The sequence below is a fragment of the Ochotona curzoniae genome, unplaced genomic scaffold (assembly GCF_017591425.1).
Source record: "Ochotona curzoniae isolate NIBS_2020 unplaced genomic scaffold, NIBS_Ocur_1.0 contig_883, whole genome shotgun sequence".
In the NCBI taxonomy this organism is placed as follows: domain Eukaryota; kingdom Metazoa; phylum Chordata; class Mammalia; order Lagomorpha; family Ochotonidae; genus Ochotona; species Ochotona curzoniae.
Genome location: NW_024466599.1, coordinates 52,565,836 through 52,586,481, shown reverse-complemented (window position 1 = coordinate 52,586,481; position 20,646 = coordinate 52,565,836). Strand labels below are relative to the sequence as shown.

The 20,646-nt window shown below is 47.5% G+C and overlaps 1 protein-coding gene across 1 annotated transcript in view; it reads left to right on the top strand.

The window, feature by feature from the left end:
* Window positions 1-20,646, top strand: part of PAX8 (paired box 8) — a 55,106-nt gene that overhangs the window by 12,231 nt on the left and 22,229 nt on the right. Inside the window, exon 3 of the mRNA XM_040994090.1 lies at window positions 18,085-18,250. Coding sequence (XP_040850024.1) covers window positions 18,085-18,250 — 166 coding nt within the window. The remainder of the gene's footprint in view (window positions 1-18,084; window positions 18,251-20,646) is intronic.

Genomic DNA, 20,646 nt, shown 5'->3' with positions numbered 1-20,646 from the left:
TCTGTGTTGTGGGTCAGTGTAGGCAGGCGATCACTAACCTGTGATCTCCCTGTTCTTGCAGTCTGTGGTTTGAGGTCTGAGTACAGGAACATCAGTATGCAGCCACGTTCCCCTCCAGCTTCCCCAGATCCTCACTGAAATTATGGGACACAAGTTGTTGTGAGGACTAGCAGAGCCCTCCAGGTCTGTATTCTTGTTTCCAGGTGAGGCTTAGGGACAGTCATTTGCTGCATCTTGGTCCCCAGGGTGCTGAGTAGATCTTACCAGAGGGGAACAGAATTGCCAAGTGTAAGAGGGCAGTGGCAATAGGGCTCATCCATTCTAGAATCTGGCCTCCTGCTCCCCTGCAGCACTGAAGGCAAGTGGCAGAGGGCTGTCCCAGGACGCACCTCTGTTCAGAAGGTAAGAACATCCTAACATTTTGCCCTCACTCAGAATTCCATGCAGCTCTGCCCGCTAAAACCTTCAGTTCCAAAGCATGGGGCTCAGCCAGGGCTCAGTTCAAGCACAGGTTTGTTCACCAAAGCCCGAAGGTCAAAAGTGAAAATCAACAGCAGTTGCATAGGTGTCCAACACCTAGCCAATTGTAGCTTATGATTATTTATTATTATTATAGGCAATAATAATAATAATAATAATAATTTGTGTAACTTGCATAAATCAGTGATTCTCAAGCAGTGCTTCCCTGCAGGATGGGCAGAGGTGTGCTCATTGAAGTAATAAAATGCAACAACAGTGGTGGGACAAAGGACACTTGTGAGTAACACACCTTCAGGTTTAAGGCATATGTGGTTCTCAGTGGTCACCCCTTCAGGTGGTCTGTAAGATTTAGAGTCGTCTGATTTCACAACATGTGGTGATTTTCACTATGTCGAGCTTGCTGATTTTTGGTGCTCTTTGAGGAATGTGTGACCTTCCAGGTGCCGCATATGTGACAAGTGTCAGGACAGTTCATGTTGACATGAGTCTGGAATGGCCAGACATCCATGTTGTGGCTGTAGCCTCCCATGCTAGGTGATGAGTTGACATGTCTGTCTATCCTTTGATCAGAAGGCTCTCCTAGGATTCCTGTCATGGAGGATTTGTATTGTCACCATCCCAAGAAAGAGCCATCTTGTGTGTTGGTCACTTAACAAAGTCCAGGTGCTTTCTGGTAAGGCAAGGACATATACAGAAAATATGGGGTTCTGGGGCAGAGTCTGCCATTACTCAGGTTCCCTGTCATACATCTGGTACTTGAAAGATGTTCCTGCTGGAGATTCCCTCAATGACCTTATCATTGCTAAAGTTTCTATCCTAGCCACTGGGGCAGTCATGATTTCTTCTTTTATCTCCTCAAGTTGGCAGACTTCTTGATTCTTCTCTGGAATGTTTCTAGCCTAACCCTCCACTGTCCTCTCTCTTCTCTTCTATGGTTCCCACAATACTTTTGGTTCTGCCCTGCTTCTAAGAAGTTTCCCTTCACCCTGGGCCTTCAGCCCCCTGCTCTGCTCCCTCTGGTACCCAGAGGTGCCCCTCTCATGCAAATATCTCACCCTACTCCAGGCATGTTCAACTGCCTCCCAGTGCTTTGACGTGCACTCACGCAGTCATGCATCTCCTGGCCACGCAAGTCCTAAGTTTCCAGTCCAAATAATTTCCAAGAGCTTATGACTTGGCTATCAAGTTTAATAAATAAACATCAATAGAGCCATTCAGTGTGTCAGATATGGAGTCAGGTTTGGAGTGGAGGAATCCAAGGGATTGTGTCTCCACCTTCATGCTGACACTCTCAAAGGAGCAGGGAAAGCAAGCTAGACTTCAGGCATCAATGGAAGAAACAAAAGGTTTCTCCTAGGTTGCTCCTAGCTGGACGCTGAATGCTGAGCAAGTGGGGCAAAGAGGGGTGCCTATGGAAGTCTGGCAGGGCCAGGGCTCCACAAGGTGGCTCACAGGAGGGACCTGCATGGCCAGGGACGTGGAGTCCCAGGCATGTCCCTAAATGGAAAGTGATTGCAGGGCCTTGCTAAGGAGAAGCTAGGCTATGGTATCATTTCTAATCTGCCATCATGAAGTCTGAGTACAGTGCACTTATTTTTGTTTAGAAAAAATTATTAATTTGTTCGAAAGGCAATGTGACACAGAGAGAAGAGACATATAGAGATCTTCCATCTTCTGGTTCATTATCCTGATGGCCACAGAGGTCAAGGCTGGACCAGGAGCAAGGAACTCCATCCAGGTCTCTCACATGGGTGCAGGGACCCAAGCACTGGGGCCATCTTCTGATGCTTTCCCAGGTGCATTAATGGTGAGTTGGATTATAAGCACAACAAGCCAGGGTTCAAACCAGCACTCTGATATGGGATGCCTTTGTCATAAGCTGCGGCTTTACCTACTGTGCCAGAAACACCAGTTTCTCCGGTGCGTTTAATGTACATGCTTCAGGACACTTAATTTGTTTGTGTGTGAGACCCTCACACTCCTGTTGTTGGCAGTTTTCATATCCTTCTCAGCACTCTCCAGAGCTGCAAGCCGACCAACCCTCCCCTTAGTTCTGTAGGGATTTTATTGTGTGGAATAGCCATGGCAGAAATCTGTGATAGCTAGATTATTTGCATTATTAAAATGTTCTAATTCCTTTGCTCTCCTGGCCCTGCTCCAGAGAAACTTAGCCTGGTGATTTTCCAAAATAAGCTTAGATTCCTGCTTGTACTTCCTTTTGATCCAATCATTAACAAACGTTCTCAGGTAAACCACTGGCATACAATCTGAAAGAACGCTATCCCACCTCCCTGGCCCTATTCCCCTCTGTTTCCATGTGCAACCCATGTTCCGGCCAACTAGCCTGTGTTTGCAAAACACACCAGTGCCCACTCCCATCTCTGAGCCGTGCCCATTCCATGCCAGCTGCCCGGAACACAGTCCCCACTCCCAACCTTGTGGCAAAGCTCTGATCAAGCTCCACTTCTCTCATGTGAGACCCCTGTGGACACCCTCAACCTTCAGTGACTGTCCCACTGCACACTGAGTCTGACTTCCCCCTGTACCTCTTCTTCTCACCTCCACTGGTACCCAGTTTCTGACACCAACGAAGGTCACCTAGCTTCTTACTCTTACTCCTGAGGTTGGCAGGAGTAAGAGCTCTTTCAGATCTCTTTATACCCAAACCACCTTATATAAAATCTCACACCGAATAAGGATGTTACAAACTTCATGCTGGAGTTTTCATTCCCAGTTCTCTAATACCATGTTTTATCGTTTCACCAGTTGTTGTAACTTGCACTTTTGAGTTTTAGATGTGGAGTTTTCCACCCACGAAGCACATCCAGTTCTTTCCTATGATATTGCTATAATTAGTCTTCTGTTTTCTTTATAGTGGATGATGGTTGGGGAACTAAGGAAACACAGCCTTTTAGTGGCCCTGGGCAACCACTGAGGCTGGAGGGGCCCCACTTGGACAACTCCCAAGTTTTTGAGGCATCTTCCTGGCACACAAGAGCCTGTGCTCCACAGGAAGATGATCAGGCCAGGCGACCGTGGCAGGGGGAAGTGGAAAACACTGGCAGGCCTGGGCAGTTCTGTCATAACAGGGGACCTTCCTGGCAAATGAGGGTGTCAGCTTGGCAGGATGGCTGGTCAAGTTCAGCCCCAGAGCATCTGTGATGGCCATGGAATATAAGAGCCTTGTAATTATTCTAGAGAAGTGACATTCCAAACAATATCAACATCTAGCATCCTATACCAGGTGTTTTTCTTTTCCCTTAAGCTTTAGTTTTTCCTTCATGTGAATAGAATATTCAAATAGAAAACAGACTTAATGTAGTTCACAGACACAATTCTAAGAATATAGTGATATTCACTTCCCCTCTCTTACTCCCTCCTCATCGCTCTTCCTTCCCACTTCCATCCCTACCTCCATTCTCCTTCCCTTCCATCCCCTTCATTTTTTCCCCTTAGCTTTAGAGAAGTGTTTCCCAAGTCTTGTTTCTAGTCCAGCACCCCAACTTTCTGGGCTTGTTTTAGCAGACATGAGGTCCTGAGATCTGAATCCTTCACAAGCCTTAGGGATTCTTTCATAGGTCAATGGCTTGGTTAGGGTATGCTTTGTCCTCCCAAAGGACCATATGCTGGAAGCTTGGTCATCAGGGTAATGATATTGGCAAGTTTTGATCTCTTAAGAGGGAGGCTCCCAGAGGAAAGTTACTGGGCTACTGAAGGCCCTGCCCTCAGAAGAGAATAATGCCTATTTCTTGGGAGTGGGTTAGGTCCCACAGGACTGGATCAGATGCTAGAAGAGTGGGTTGATACAAGGCAAGGCTGCTCCATGTTTTGGCTTCTTCTGCAAACATCCCTCACTGCTTTCCCATGTTCCCTCCACCATATTAGGAAGCAGCATGAGGCCCTTACCAGATATGGCTGCCCAAGCATGGACTACTCAGCTTCCAAAATTGTAAGCCAAAATAAATCCCTTTTCCATAAAAATTCTTGGGTATTTTGTTTTAAGAAAAGAAAGCAGAGTAAGACAACTAGCATTTGATTTAAAGTCTGTCACCCAATACCCACCCAGAGAACCTTCCTTCCCACATAGAATCTTTCAAGCCAGTGCACTGGGCACATGGTCCTCCTTACTGGGGTCTCCCGTCTACCCAGAGACTTCCTGTCTGCTTGTGAAAGGAGGGACAGGTTGTCAGACTTGAATGCAGTCTCAGGTCTGCTCCTAACTGGCTTGGCACAAGTCCCTTAACCTTTCAATTACCTAGAAAATAGGCCTAAAAGTGCCAGCCCCACCTCTCTCCCAAGTTTGTTGTGAAAACCCATCCCTGACACCACCCAAGCCCAGTGCTTCATTTATTGAATTTGATTGAAGAGTCATTTACCTGATAGCACTTTGAACGGACCCTGTGAGTATTAGGTGAGTGCAGAACCAACTATACCTATGCCAATCAACTGAATCCAGGGTCAGAAAGTTCTTGAAAGGAGAAGTCTAAAAGCCCTCATAGACAAGGACTGGATCCAAGCCCAACAGGGCATGGAAAGCAGACCCTTCTGTGTAGGCTTTGCTGTGCTGATCCACTGATGCTCTCGTTAAAGAAAGAAAGAATCACCATCTGATTAAAATTGGCAGTGAGGATGAGGGCTCTGCAGGAAGGAAGTGATATCAAGACAAGCAGGTAAACCTACAGAGGATCTGCCTTGGCTTGCCTGATGGAGCCTGTCTTCTATTGGAGAGCCATTAGGCGGGAAGCTGGAGGAGCAGTTAAATGTCCTGGGAGACGAACTCACAGGGCTCCCTTACACTTGCTGTGCTCAACTCAGTGGGGCGTGATTGGTCTGCACATTTGTTTGCTGGGGCTGCCATATCTAAGCATAATCTGGGTGCCATAAGCCACAGAAAGTGGTTGCCTCACTGTCTTGCAGGCCAAAATTGTCAGAGCAAGGTGTCGGCAGGATTGATTCCTTCTGGGGGTCATAAGGCAAAAACTATCCCAGCTGTGCGGCAATCCTTGGCATGTCTTGCCGTCCCATGACTCTCTGTGTGCAGACATCACAGGGATGTGGCCATATTGGATCAAGGCCCATTCTAACTACCTGCCTTGACTGGGTCACTGCAAAGATCCTGCTTTCCCCTCTCTCTCGGAGGGTCCCAAACTGGGACATCTGTGGCTGGTGTCACTCAGAACCAAAACAGCAGAGTCTGTCATAGCTGGGCGGCAGGGAGCAGATTGTCCCAGAAACGGGTAGCATTCAATTTGTCAAGTTGAATTGTGGTTCCTAAAACTGACAGGGAATGGGATCTCATTTGAAAGCAGGAAAGGATTCTTTCACTGTGCCTCTACTTCAGACCAGAGCCCTCTCTTCCCTATTGCCTCCCCCTTAAACTGTTCAGTCTGTCTCAGTTCACTCAGAAGCTCAGAATCCCAGACTTGGAAACTGAGCAGCAATTTAGTTTCTGCCCTGGCTAAGGGAAGGGTCCTCCTTTCTCTCCTCTAAGTGACTTCTTTACATCCAGCATCCCGCATTCCTCTGGCCTCTGCTTCCCAGCTCTCTCCCTAGCTGCAGCTCCTGCTTGCTCCCTGGGCCCTCTCCACCTGCCTCCCTCTTGCCTGCCCCTTCTCCCACCTCCTAGCACCACCCCTGCTTTCATATCCCTATCAGGAGCTGGAAGACTAGTCACTTCTCTATTCCCTTCTTGTTCCGTCTCTGGATGACTTTCAAGTCAGTGTCCACACACCTTGCACTGATAAGATCACGAGTCACTGCAGTCATCAGAAAACATGTCACATGGCCTGGATTGTGCGCTCTCCACCTGCATCCTCATGGTGCCTGCCCAGAGGGACACACACATGTGCACATGCCCAGGCCCTGCTGGTATCCTACAGGGCAGCTCGTGGAAAAGACAGAAAGAGAGCAGTGCACTGCAAATCTTGCTGGGTCTATAACACATTCAGGGGTATTAACCTACAAGTTTTTAAAGACCAGGGCTGACTGTTGCTCAGAAGCATCCCTCTCTCCCAAGACACACACACACAGGAATACTGGTGGGCTCATTGACTAGAGTGGGTGCTCACTGAATTGCAATCTACTGAATTGAAAATTGCTTTAATATCAATCTTGACCCCTGGAAGGAGCTAAGGATCCAGCTCAGTGACTTGCATTCAGCAGGTGTGCCCACCTGCTCCCACACGCGGAGGCTTGACCCTTGCTGCTGAACCTGGAGGCTCCTTTCCCAGCCCTAGGCGGTGGTGTCTAGGAAGCTCAGTGAGAAATATCTGGGAAGAATGACCTTTCCAGGGAGTCCTGGATGTCTCCATTTACAGCCCCTGCCTGCAAGTTCATGTCCAAATAACAAATTAATGCTTTCAGTTGACACCTACTGAGGGGCTACAAACTTCCGAGCATTCATCAGGGGAGCTTTTTCAAAAATCTAGATTTGGAGACAAGCCAAAGGACTCCATGAAGGTGGGAAGCTTCTGTATTCACCATGCAGTTGGAGTTGTAAGCAGTGCTCTGCTGCCTGCATGCCAAGCTTGGCGCCCTGCCATTGGGGAGCTTGGTGTCAAGGTGGAAGCCGAAATACTTAAACACAGGTCGTGGGCTGTGGACAGATGAGGCTGGAAAGGCCACACGGGGCGGTCCCATGAGTCCTGCTCCTGGGACACTTCTTTGGGAGCCATGAAGTCCAGAATGCACTGTGAGGCTTGGCCAGTCCAGTGTCACAGCCACATCAGTATAGTCACCTCATTGGGAAGGTGAGAGTGTGCCTCCACGTGGGCACAGTGCCCAGCCTTACTCACTAGAAGGTGGCCCTAGTGCTCTTTTGTCAATGATAGAGGATGTATGAAACCTTGCAGAGACCTCCAGAAAGAGTCTGGGGAATCCCAAAAACCACCCTAGCTAGAGAATGCCTCCACCTAGGTCATGTTCAGGTTCAAGACAGCCCCCTGTGTCCCGTTCACTCCAGTGTTACTGAGGCATCCAGACTGCCTTTAGGGAAAGGCAGGATCTTGGGACAAGCCATCTCCTTAGGGAGCTTAGAGGTCAACAGGCATTTTCAGCAGCTTTCTCCCTGGAAATTCACACACTGGGGCCCTTCCTGGAGGGAGGGGTTATGGTTAATCTAAGGGTTGGGGGAGGCAGAGAAAGGCCCGGAATCCACACAGTGAAGCCAGCCAGATGAATAGAGGAAGAGAGAGGGGGGTAGACCATTAGGAAGACAAAGAGAAAATCATGCTGGAGCAATAGAAAGGGAAATCTAATATCAACTAGGGAAAAATAAATGGAGATTAGGGCAAACAAATTAGCTTTAATGGGTTCAATGCTAATACAAGAATAACAGCCGAGCTGCGAATGCCTTTGAGGGGAAGATGGGATAAAGAACCTGAGCAGTCATGCAGGCGATAAAGATGATGCAAAGAAGAGGGATGGCCAAAGGAGCGGGGAGGAGGGAGAGAGGAGAGAAGCCAGGCAGGCTAGTGGGTAGGGGGAGGGTGTGGGAGGGGCTACCCCAGGAAGGGACCTGAGCAAGGAAGGGGCTGAGGACTCTCCTGAAAGGGGGCGGGGGTGGGGGCTGGGGGGGGTGGAGTGGGTGTGCGGTCTGCAAGGGATAAAAATAAAAGAAAGCAAAGCCGGGGAAGAGACTTAAGAAAGAGGAATAAAACCCCAAGGCAGGAAAGAAAAGCCGAGGAAGAAAGGAGGTAGAGACGGATGTAAACAAAGAGAATGGAGGAGAATAAACCAACATGGAAGACTCAGAGGAACATGTAGAGGAATTGGGTTTGCTCTCTGATTAGATAAGATTTTTTAAAAGAATATGGGTGTGGGCAGAGGGGGGGAGATGAAAACCTGGAGAGGATTTGGAAGTAGATTTTGGAAAGTCCCCATCCTAACTCAGGACAGGGTCTGGCTGCACCCAGAGCAAGCACACTGCTGCCACCAGAGGCTGTGCCAGGTAGTGGGTGGGCAGGAGCTAAGCAGTTTGAGGCTTCATTCTGTCCCTTTGCAATGAGACAGCCCTGGACAAGTCATCTATTGTCTCTACTCTTCATCTCAGAGCTGCAAAATGGGGAATGTGCTTCCTACCTCAAAGAGCATTTAGGATAATTAAATGAAAGGATGTGTTTATAGGGCTTAGCTTGGTTGATGAATACGTGTATTCTGGGGCGAGGAGCTGAACACTGACAATAAACCCTCTTCCTTCCATTCCTTGCTTCTATGTGAGGTCCAACTTTGCTGAAATACCAGACAAATCTGATTCTTTCCCACCTATGGCTTAATCCAAATAAGCCTCTTTATCCATGCTTTGCCCCCCCTTCCTCTGCTCCTTCTAAGTCAACTCTACATTGTTAATGAAATGGAGTGCTAAGCCTTCTCGTCAATTCCATCCTCTGGGCTGATCTTAGACAAAAACATCCAAGGAAGCCAAATTTTGTGCCTTATTGGGAGGCCCCCTTAGATTTGTTAGAACTTCAGCATGTAGAGATTTGGAGTTGGTCCTGTGGCCTTATGTCCTCTGGTAATCCTGGGCAACATGAAACAGCACGGAAACCCTACTAGAGAACAGACTAGGATATCAAATTGACAAGAACAAGACCAAGGATCACTGAATAGTCAAGAGAGGAAAGAAGGAGCTGGAGTTATGACACACCCCTATGGGCATCCCTGAACCTTTCCTTTTCCTTGTCACTTACTAAAGATGATGGAAAAGTGAGAGAATAAAATGTTCCAGGCCAGAATAGGGACAGTTGAGGTGGGGAAACTCTATCAGCTGCTAAGAAATGTTCATTAAATTGAATCCATTATTTTTTTTAAAAAATTGACACTCCACCCACCTCCGGCCTATACTCCTGAAGCCTGGAGTAGTGTCTAGCATGGAGGGAGCAGTGGTCGAGGTGGTTGTGACAATGAGAAACATCTGTGGAATGGCTGCTGCAGTCCAGGCCCTGTAAAGGATTCACTGCATGCATCACATTATTTAGACCACACAATACACCTATGAGAAGAAGGCAGCGGAAGATGTTTGTGCCAAAGTCAGAAGGTAGCAGAGGTAGAGCAAAGGCTTCCCAACCTCTATCCTTTATGGCTTCAGAATGAAAATAGATGTATCCATGAACCTCAGCCACCCACCAGGGCAAGAAGACAGATGTGAAAGTTGGCTGGACAAGGACAGCTCTACGTACATAATCAGGGAGTCTCCTCTCGTGAGCTGGGATGGTTGTGTTCTTAGGAGTGGGGAGCTCTTCTCTAGCTTGGATTGTCTCCATGCTTGTTGGACTCTCACAAGAAAGCTGTAAACCCCACAAGGGCAGAGTCTGTGCAGGTCTTCTTTGTCATTCTCCACAGAGTCTCCATGGCCACAGTTAGGTGAAAAGGCTTCTTGGCTCAGAGCCCAAAGTCCAGAGTTGATGACACATTCCTCATCTATGTAAAATAGTGCCAGGGACTCTCATCTCACAGAGTGCTCCTGCAAGAACAAGAGAGCACGTACAACTATTGCTCCACCCAATGTAAAGCTTCTCATAGGAGCATGAGACAAGGGTGCTGACCCACTGTTTGCGCTAGCAGGTAAGATGCCTGCAAAACATGTCAGAAGCCCCAGATTTCAGTCCTAACTGTGGTTCCTGATTGCAGCCTCCTACTAATGTAGACCCTGGGGTGGAGGGCAGGAAACTAGTGTCAGTGCAAGTAACTAGACTCCTGACACCCACATGGGAGATGTGGACTGAGTTACTCCCAGCCTGGGCCATTTTGGGCATTCAATGAACGAATCAGCAGTCAGAGACTAGAGAATGTTCTTATCCTACACACACACATGCCTCTGTATGTTTCTCTCTCTCCTTTTCTACCCCTCCAATTAAAAAAAAAAAAAGCAAGCCTGTTAAGTGCTCATATTCAATGATGATGTCACGGCCAACAGGAAGAGCTATGCATTCATTCCAGGCTTCTGCAGAAACAGAAGAACCTCTCTTTCCCAAGGTCACAAGAGCTATACTCCCTCTAGAAACAAATCAAGTCTATAGCATGTGTCTGTGGAAGCCAGAATTCTGTCTAGGGCAAAAGAATAATGTATGGGTGTCATTACATGTGTTTTAGATCTGCCTTCCCTCCCTCCTTCCTGGCATCTTCCCTGGCAATCAACTCAATAAGCATTTATTAAGTACCACTGTGCACCTAGCATTGCAATAGATATTAGGGTTTCAGAGATAAAGAAGCTTGTCATCCCTCAAGGGACAAGCAATCTATGTAGCAGCATACAACCAATAAACAGACATTCATACTCATATTCTGCTAAATGTAGTGGAAGAGATGATACCCTGGCTTGCATAAAAGCAAGAAGCATCAAAAGCAGGCAAGAAAGGCCAGAGGAGACTTCCTGTTGGGGGAAGCAAGCGTGATGAAATGACTCTTCAGGTATGAGTACAATTCACCCAGAACAAGGTGAGTGCATACAGAATAATACCAACAGTATCACAAGACAGTAGTCAAATGCTGTGAAAGAAAGCTAGCAATTCCATGTTGCTGGAGCATCAGGTTCAAGGCTCAGACAGGTAGAAAGTGAAGTTAGATAGCTAAGCTTAGGTCAGGCTGAGTCAGAGTAGCTTACCCCTGATGTCTCAGAAAATGGGCTCAGGGTGATGAGAATGGTAGCATCACCCAGCATGGTCATGTAGACTATGAGCAGTTTCAGTCACATGGACTTTATCCTGCAGGAAATGGTACTCTGCCCAGGAAGGATTCTTAAATGGTAGTGATATAGCCAGACTTGGGGTTAGATGTGATGCTCTTCACCTGTGTAGCAAAGGGTGCTATGTGCAAGCTGAAAAGTGGAGGCTTTTAACTCCAAGTCACCTCTCCCACAGATTATACATCATTTGGAGAAATTGTCCTTCATTACCTTGAAGTGATTCGACCTCTCACTCTCAGCTCCTCCATTCTCTACACTACACCCTGTTGTGTCCTTGACACATATCCCAACTAGTAAATTATCCATTCATTTGTGTGTTTACTATGTAAATATGAACCCATCCCTAGACTGCCTGTCCCTCGGCTGGAGGCCCCATGCATTTGCTTCTATTAAAGCACTTGGAACATGGTAGGTATTTAAAGAATATGCTGAATGGATAAATGAACATGTGGATCTTTGAATACTGAGGATTGTTTAAATAACTGTTCAAAAGTGTTACATATGGGAAAAATTGAGATACTAAAGGTTAACAATTAATTCATGTGTCCTATTTAGTGAACCTTAAATTTAACTTAAAAGGCAGAGATAAACACACAGAGAGATTAGCTTCTACTAATTCACTCCCCACATGCCCATAAGCCAGGGCCGGGCCAGGCTGAAGCTAGGAGCAAAGAATCCAATCTAGGTCTCTCAAGTGGATCACAGAAACCCAACTACTTGAGCCATTACCTGCTGCCTCCCAGTGTAAACATTAGTAGAAGTCTGAAATGGAGAACAGAGTTGCCGATATGGGATTCTGGGCATCCCAAGTAGCAGCAAAATCACATCCCTATTTAATATAATTCAATAATGAACAAAACAGAAGCAGACTGCCTGGTATGAACTTTCAATCTGATGGGAGAAAGTAATGATTATTCATACAGATAATCATGCAAAGATGCATACACTTAAAATGTAAACCTACAAATTGAACTAACTTGATCTACAATAGCTTCCTAGGCAACCCAAAACCTTCCTTCTGATTATAAAGCTCTTTTTCTTGTTTTTCCATCAAATTTCTCAAAAGACATCATAGTAGGTGCTGTATTTGATGAATGGTATGCTGACACTACCCCATAGGATAACATACAACTACTGAGACTTTGGCAGAAGTGACTTAGTGCTGATACACAGTCGAAGAGTTAACCAGAAAAAAGTGGACGGCAAGAGTTCCAGATGTAAGGAGCAGTATGAAGCTGAACCTGAAAGCAGAGGAAGGCTTGGCTGAGCACATCTGGGATGCCCGTGAGGTCTCAGAAGATGGGTTGTAGGTCAAACAATGGCAGAGTTACCAAGGATGTCCATGGCAAGTAACAACAGCTCTGAGATTTGAGAAAAGCTTAGGAAAAAGTAGATAAAATGAAGCAAATGAAGGGAAAGAGCCCTATTAAAAAGAAACCAAAAGCCTACACTGAAAATATAAGGAATCAGGACATAGCATGCTCTCTTCTTCCCCTCACCTGCTATCACCAAGTGTGTGAGCATGTGGCCAGCAGGAAGTTTAGGAGGAGTTAGCACTGAAAGGGCAGGGAAGAAATGCAAGACAGGAACCTCAGTATGACTGCTTTTGAGAAGTCTGGTTAAAAATGAGAGAAAGAACCAGTTCATAATCAAGGAGAAATCCTCTCCTTTTTCTTCCTTCTTTCCTTTCTTCTGTATCTCTCTGTCCATCACCAGGCAAGGACAGCAGAGATGAATGTTTTTCATGGGAAAGACCTTCTAGAAAAAGAGTCAAACAATGTAAGAAGATAATTTAGAGTAGCATTCTGAAGCAGGTAGAGAAGGAGAGGATCTGTCTCACTTCTCCACTTGCTTTTAGGAGGACAGACGTAAGGCACGGAGACACCAAGGGTCACACAGCAAGGTGAAGCACAGCAGGTGCACAACGCTGCCTTGCAACATGCCTGTCCCCTTCATCCTGCTCCAAGAGTCTGAAGTGTCCAAGTAACCCAGAATTTCATGGGTGCTCCAGTGATCCCATGTGTTCACTTGAGACACTAGGATTTCATGGACCTAGGACACTTTCTTTAGGAGCAGTTCAAGGCAAGTTCTCGTCTTTATTCCGGAAAGTCCTGGACTTTTCTTCAAGCCAAAGGAAGCGGCTGAGAGGCTGCAGAAGGAGCAGGTACTCTGGGGAGCAACAACAAAGCAGGCTGAGAACGTCAGAGACTAATTGACTGGCATTAGAAGCCTGCTCCTTCACGGAAGGGGACTAGGCCCACCATGATTTGAAGGGTGTTCCAAAGCAGCCACCACACCACTTTCCAGAGGCCTGATATGAATCAGACTCCCATTTGACACTCTTTGGAGCTATAACTGAGTCTCCTGGTGGTTCTGTGGAAATTTTTGCAGAACAACACATCAAACCATTGTCCCTTTCGGAGTGAGCAGAACTGTAAAGAAGCGAACAGAAAGAAAAGAGCAGAAAGCACCAGATACTGGAATTGCAGTTCCTTCATGAGAAAACCTGGGAATTTGTGCAGCAGCCACCACAGGGTCAGACATCAGATATACATACACACTGAAGCACTCAGGAACCTCTGTGTCAAATGCTAGGTAGGCAAAGGCAAAGTCTCTACCCTTGAGCCCCTCATAAAAGCCCTTCAAAGGATTGAGTTGCTGTTCAGTGCACGTCAGAGCCATGTGAGGACTTGTGCCAAGGATCTAGGAAAAGATCCCCACATCTTCAGATTTTGCAGAGGGGCACATGTAACAAGAGTTTTGGGCAATGAGCCCCTCTTGCCTTTCTCCCACACCTACTCCTCAGCGCTGTACAAGTGGTGACAGAATTTCCAAGGAAAATCCCAGAGCCAACCACAGTGGTTACTTCCTTTTTAAATTCTTGTTTTCCATTTTACAGCTTTGCAGTTATAGGGCTTCCATCTTTACCTCCATTTCTTCCTTCTCCCACCCCCTCCTCAAGATCCCTTGTATTTTACAATAATATAGTCCTTCAGCTGTAGTCTCAAGCCCAGTGGTCTGCTCTTTCGATGTGTCATGATGTTATAGGTATAAACAATGGTAAAGAGTCTTGTATTTGGTTGTCAAAGTGCATTTAAAAGTTCTATTGGGGACCTACTCTTTTTCAAGAGTAGAGATGCAAACTGCAATTCCTCTTTGATTCCTGGGACTCTGATCTCCACACATGGCTATTTTTTCAGAAGATGTCTTTCTGGACAGCAGGCTGATGTGTTGTGGAGCTCCAGTCTCCCTACTGTGAGATAGGTCCCCTCTGACCCTAGGCAAGCTTCGATTTCTTTCATCAGGCCAGAAGATCTCATCTTCCCCTTCCTCATCCACCCTATCCCACCCATCACCCTCCAGACTTACAAAGGGTTTTTGCATAGGAAACTTCAAACCTCTTCCTGGTCTACACCTTTCTCCACCTCCTGCCCAACCAAGGGGGCTCCTACTCATGGCTGGTTTCCGGCCTCAGGCCCACCCCATCCGTAGCAGTCTGGAAAGGTAGTCAGCACAGAGGGCACCTGGCCCTCTCCAGGGCAGGAAGGAAGCCTGCACCCACCTCTGGGCATTTGATGGTGACTCATCCGGAGGAATCCACTCCCCCACACCGGACACAGGGAAGACCAAAGTCCTTCCATTGCAGGGACTCAGCTTAAGCATCAAACCGTAAGGGCCATCTCCACCTGCAGCTCTCCTCCCTCTAGAACCTCTTTCTGGCTTATCTTTCAGCCACATCAGCATCTTTAATCTTCTTGAAAACATGAGATATTATGCATGGATTTTGTTTCACCTCCTCACTGCCTAGTCATTCCTCCCTACTATGGTGACTTACTGAACCTCAAGCACCTGACCCTATCTCTTTGAAAGGACTTGTACCTTAACATGGTGATTCTCCATTTGTCTGATTGCTTCCTCAGAAGCTCTTAAGTTCCTCAGGGCCAGGATTCTTGGTCAAGGTTGCTGCTATGTACTGAGTCGAGGAAACAAAAACCGTAACATAGAATCAACTGTTACACCTAAAAGAAGATTGGGGAGGGAGAATGCAAAATTATTCCTTTAGATTTTCCTTCCTGGCCATGTCCCAGCAGGATGAGCACCACCAGGAAACCTCTTCAAAACACACATTCTTGGTGAACTCAGGACTTAACTGGTTCAGAAATGCAGGGCACTGTGTTCAGCCAGCCATCTGTTTTAACCCCCATCCACCCCACCCCAGTGATTTTAATGCTTGCTCAAGTTTGAGAAGCACTTGGTCCTAAAGTCAAAGCTAGGTGTTACAAGTCAGCCACAAGTACCATAAGTTTTGTTAAGCTACATTCAACAGATAGAAATACTCTGGTTGAAAAAAAAAAAAACATATTCTCACATTGTCAAATGATAAAATGAAAGCTGGTGGAGTGAAGGCAGGAATCTGGCCCAAAGCGCTTACTATAGTAACTCAAAGTCATTCAGAAGCCAGTAAAACAAAATAAAGCCCCAAAGGTTTCAGAGTTAAGGGGCCAGAGATATGAATACGACTTTCCACACATTGTGGCTCATATTCTTTCCAGAGCATTTCCCAGGGTTTGGGTTTCTAAGGTTCCAGAGTCAGTCCTTTAGGATAATTTAGGACAAAGACAACACAATATTTTTTAATAGGCACAGTGCCTAAATCACACCACTTCAAAATGGTGATTATTTTAAATCTACTACCTAGCTAGAGGTGAACAACTCCCATCTATAGGAAATCTCACTTCCAGGTGGAAGAGGCAATAGTTTCAATATCCTAGAGCAGAACAGCACAGGGAAAGTTCTAGAAAATAAAGACCAAGCTGGGCTGTACAGGTAAAGTTCTAGAAAATAAGGATCACGATGGGCTGTACAAGGTCTTTTGATATTTGGGTGGCTGTCTGGCGCCCCCTTGTGTTCAGAAAGAGCCAGAAGGCAACCATGATGGAGTGTGGGAGTAAATGCCTACATCCATTTTCCATGACTGATAGGGTAGCCAGTGAGGAGCTGGTTCTGCCCACCACCCAGGCTGCACTGAAAGCCACTGCGGGCATCTCTCCAGCCCTGGTGGTGAAGCATCCACCTGGGCAGGTGCCTGGAACTGGGCAGGTGGAAGCTGTGCCCTGGCCCAGCTGTCTCTACCACCTGGAGGGTGGATCAGCCTGTCCCTCACACTGGTATTTGGCCAGCGGGCTTTTCCTCCTGACTAACTGCCCAGGGCACAGGCTCATAGTCTCTCCCACCCCCCCTTTTAAGGGAAATGGACTGTTTTACCAGAAGACAGCTTGGGCCCCTGTGGAGAAATTGCAAGGCAGTCCTGAATGTGCTAAGTCAGTGGGTGGTAATGGGCACGGTGTACCCACAAAGGCACTTCCCATCCTGGACCATAAATAGTCTTAACTGGCTCTCACAGAAGCTCTGGAGTTGCCTTCTTGCCTGCCTGTTCTCTTGGAGTCCCATCCCCCAAGACTCCATCCTCCTTCCCAGCTGGATCACTCCACAATGCCCACACTGTAGCATCTTCCTGATAAGCTGCAAAGCCAGTCCCAAGCCGCCAGGGTCAGCTCTGGCCAGTGGACAGAGTTCACCCCAGGTGGCAATACCCTAAACTTGAGTTAGATCCAGGCTGCTCCTCCTATCTGCTGAGTCATCCAAGCCATAGCAATCAACTCTCTCAAACTCTCCATGCCCAGTCTTGGTGGATGCCCAAGCCTTGCCCCCTGTGAATCAGAAATATTATAGAGTTGAACATGCTGGCACATTGGGCAGACAAGTGCTTTCTAGTCTCTGAGCCTTTGCAATGTGATTTGCACTACCCAGAATAGCCTTCTCTCTTTTGTATCTCACTTTGGCCCTTCTTCAAAGTTCCATGTGAACTCAGACTTGTCCAGGAGGGGATCTGTGGCTGCCTGAGCCAGGGCTAGCTGCCCCTCCACTGATTTTCATACTCTCTTCTTATTCCTAGTCCCAGATGTGATCACAAGGAATGTTAATTAACTGGTGGCTGCTCTGGCCTCCCTGTGTAATAAACCTCATGAGGGAAGGGCAGGGGTTGAGTCTTCCTTTCTTCTGGCCCCTGTAGGACCCAGTGTCTGTGTAGTGTAGCTATTGGACTCAGAAGGAAGCAGATTGCAGTGTGTAGGACAGAGACTGAGTCAAGAAAGCAGTAAGGAAGCAGCCGTTCATTTCCATGGCAGGTCTGTGTTCTGCACAGTTACTTGCAGCTGGACCTGCCAGTCCTGTAACCCACAGGACCATGTGTGTTTGAGGCCTCTGGTGGCTGGTTTCAATGTTCTGGCCTTGAGGCCCACTAGCAGCACTCAGGCCCATTCTGCCCCAGCTGAACCGAGAAGCTCTGCTTGGATGCTCTGTGCTTTACAGTGCGGTTGGTGTTCACAGCCCAGTTCCACTTCTTAAACAGGAGAATGAGGACTGTGAAAGAGGCCTGGGGCCAGCACCTGCAGATCTGGCATCTTAAGCACGCTGGTTCGAATCCTGGCTGTTGCACTTCCGATCCAGCTCCCTGCTAATGTCTTGGAAAAGCAGTGGAGGATAAGAAGGGACTCTCCCCCACCCGACTCCGAGGTCACCCAGCTCTGTGTTGGCCTGAACCCTTCACTCTAATATACTTTTTATGATGATGGAAGGAAAGGAGATTTTGAGTGAAGGACTAAGGCTCCAAGGGGGACAGAGTAGACCTTTGCTCATAATGCATCCTTGGGAACCAGCACATGGGGGTGGCTGTGGACATCACCATGCCTGCCTGCTTGGGAGGAGGGATATGAGGAAGGATGCAGAGGGAGCTCCTGAGGGCCTGACTGTGGGAATTTACAGTCATGCACATGGACACAAACACACACACTCATCTTCAAAGCTAATCCTCACCAAACCTCCCTGCCTGAACCTGACATCTGCAAATGCTATCTTCTCAGGCCACGGAGGGCTGAACCAGCTGGGAGGGGCCTTCGTGAATGGCAGACCCCTGCCTGAAGTGGTCCGTCAACGCATTGTAGACCTGGCCCACCAGGGTGTGAGACCCTGCGATATCTCTCGCCAGCTCCGTGTCAGCCATGGCTGTGTCAGCAAGATCCTCGGCAGGTAAGCACGAAATTCACCCTGCCCCACTGTCCTTGCAGAGTCTGTCCTCTGCAGCCCACCTCATGGCCACAAGCCAACCTGTCCAAGGGCAAGGGACCCATGTCCAAGTCCAGGTTTGGCCTCAGGACCTGAATAGGGTGTAGTGGTGCTTCTGAACTTCTACTCAGACATAACATCCGTCTACTGTCTTCCTGTCCTTCCTCCCTTTTTGGTCCTTTTCTTCTCAGTTTGTCCTGCCCCAAATTTCATTTGCTCTAGTCTCCTCTGGTCCTGTGACAGGAGTCTTCTCTGGAAGGCTCAGAGTACTGATGCCAATAGGGAGGGGACACATAGTCTTGGGTGACTCCCCAGGTAAGAGCCCCGCAGGAGGGACTCCCGTGTTTTGGCTTCTCAAACTAACACCCAGAACACCGGCCACAGAAGTATGAGGGTTGATTGATGAGATGCAGATTCTCAGGCCCCTGTTCAGTCTTTACTAAACTGGCTTCTTTAGAAGCCAGGTTTGGCTACCTTGACTCTTCTGAGATGACCAGGCCATGTTTATGGACCATGGAGGTCAAGAGCCACTCAACTGTAAGACCCCAATGCAACAGTTCACAGCACTTGCTATGCCTGGGAGCTATCATTGATCCAAAACAGTCAAAATCAATATCTATCCTCCAACCCAGACCAATCAGAGCAAAACTTTAGGGTAATGGAAGCAAGTTTTGCTATACATGGATACTTAAGAAAAAAAATGAGTGGGCAGATGTTGGCCTGGCAGTTAAAACTCTGGTAAGGACACCATCATTCCACATTGGGGTGCTTGGGTTCAAGTCCAGGTTCTGCTTCCAGTTCCAGCTTCCTGCTTAGGTTCACCCCATTTGATAGCAGGTAATGACTCAAGTCTTTGAGTCCTTGATACTCATATGGAAGTCCTGGATTGAACTCTTGGCTTGGTTTGGTCCTGTCCCAGCCATTGCAGGCATTTGAGGAGTGAACCAGCAAGTGCACCACCATGCCCACATATGAAATGAAATCTCCAGCATTCTGGGCTTTGGGTCAGCTCCGTGTACCTGTCCCCTTCTCACAACCTACATGTGGATTAAACAGGAGCTCTAATTTAAGAAGGCAAAGAAGCCTGACTCATAAATAAACTGTGGGGGGCCCTGGCATGGTGCCTGAAGTTGTCAGGGAAAAGCATGGTCTTTTGCAGAGATTGCAGAGAGGGGATTTCCACGATGAGCTATGGCTTTTCCAGAGCGATGAGTCCTGGATGGCACAGACTAATGAATAGAGGAGTTGTTGCTGCTGCTGTTGTTGCTTTTAAAAGATTTATTTATTTATTTATTTATTTATTTATTTATTTATTTATTTTAAAGGCAGGGCAACAGAGAAGGAGAGACAGAAGAGAGAAATAGGCAGGCAGATCGATCTCCCACCTGCTGATTTACTCCTCATGCGAACAATAAGCCAAGGCTGGACCAGGCTGAAGCCAGCAGCCAAGAACTGAATATAAGTCTCCCAAAGTGGGAGGCAGACACCCAAGTACTTGGGCCATCTTGTGTTGACTTCCTAGACACATTAGCAGGAAGCTGAATCAGAAGCAGAACAGCCACTGCTCTAACCAGCACTCCTATATGGGATGCCCGGGCTGCAAGTGATAGCTTAACGCACTGCACCACAATGCCAGTCCTTAAATGGAGTTTCAAGAGCCATGTTTGTTTGTTTGTTTGTTTGTTGTTTGTGTTTTTTTTCTTTTTCATGGTAGAAGGAACCAGGGTGTTTCCCTACAAGGCAAAGGGCATGACCCTCCTTGCCATCCGTCTGCCAAGGCAAGCTAGTTGAGGGCTGGGGAGAAGGGAGAAGTACAGACCCTGGAAAGGGAAACTTAGCTTCCAGGGCTGGGCCATGCTGTGGAGTACAGGAAAAGTGGCTTCAACTTCAGCCGGAGTGGGAGGTAAGGGCTGTGAGAGAAGCTCAGACAGGATGCAAAGGTGAACCAACGAGACAGGGTGGAGTGCCCGGTGACCCTAGCTGGCTTCTCAAACAAAAGTAAAATCAGGATAGCCAGAGAAAATCGTCAGTCATGTCTTCTCCACCTGTAATTAATATGGCACATCTGTCATTTTTCATATCTGGGAAAGGAAGTCCCCTGAGGATGGCTCCTCTTGGGGCAGGCACAAAAGCCTGGCCCATGGGAAGGGAAGGAGGGGAGCTGGAGTAAAGTCAGGGTTGGCAGCAACAAAACCTCTCCAAGTGAGGGAAACAGACAGTTCAAGGAACAGCAAGTGTTCAAGGGCAGTCTTGGGGTGCCACCCCCCACTCCAGCAGCCTCCAAGAGGAGTGAGGCTCTGGCTTGGGTCGTTGCCCAAAGACCCCACCTGCTTATTGGGTAATTCTTTGGGGTTCTCTAT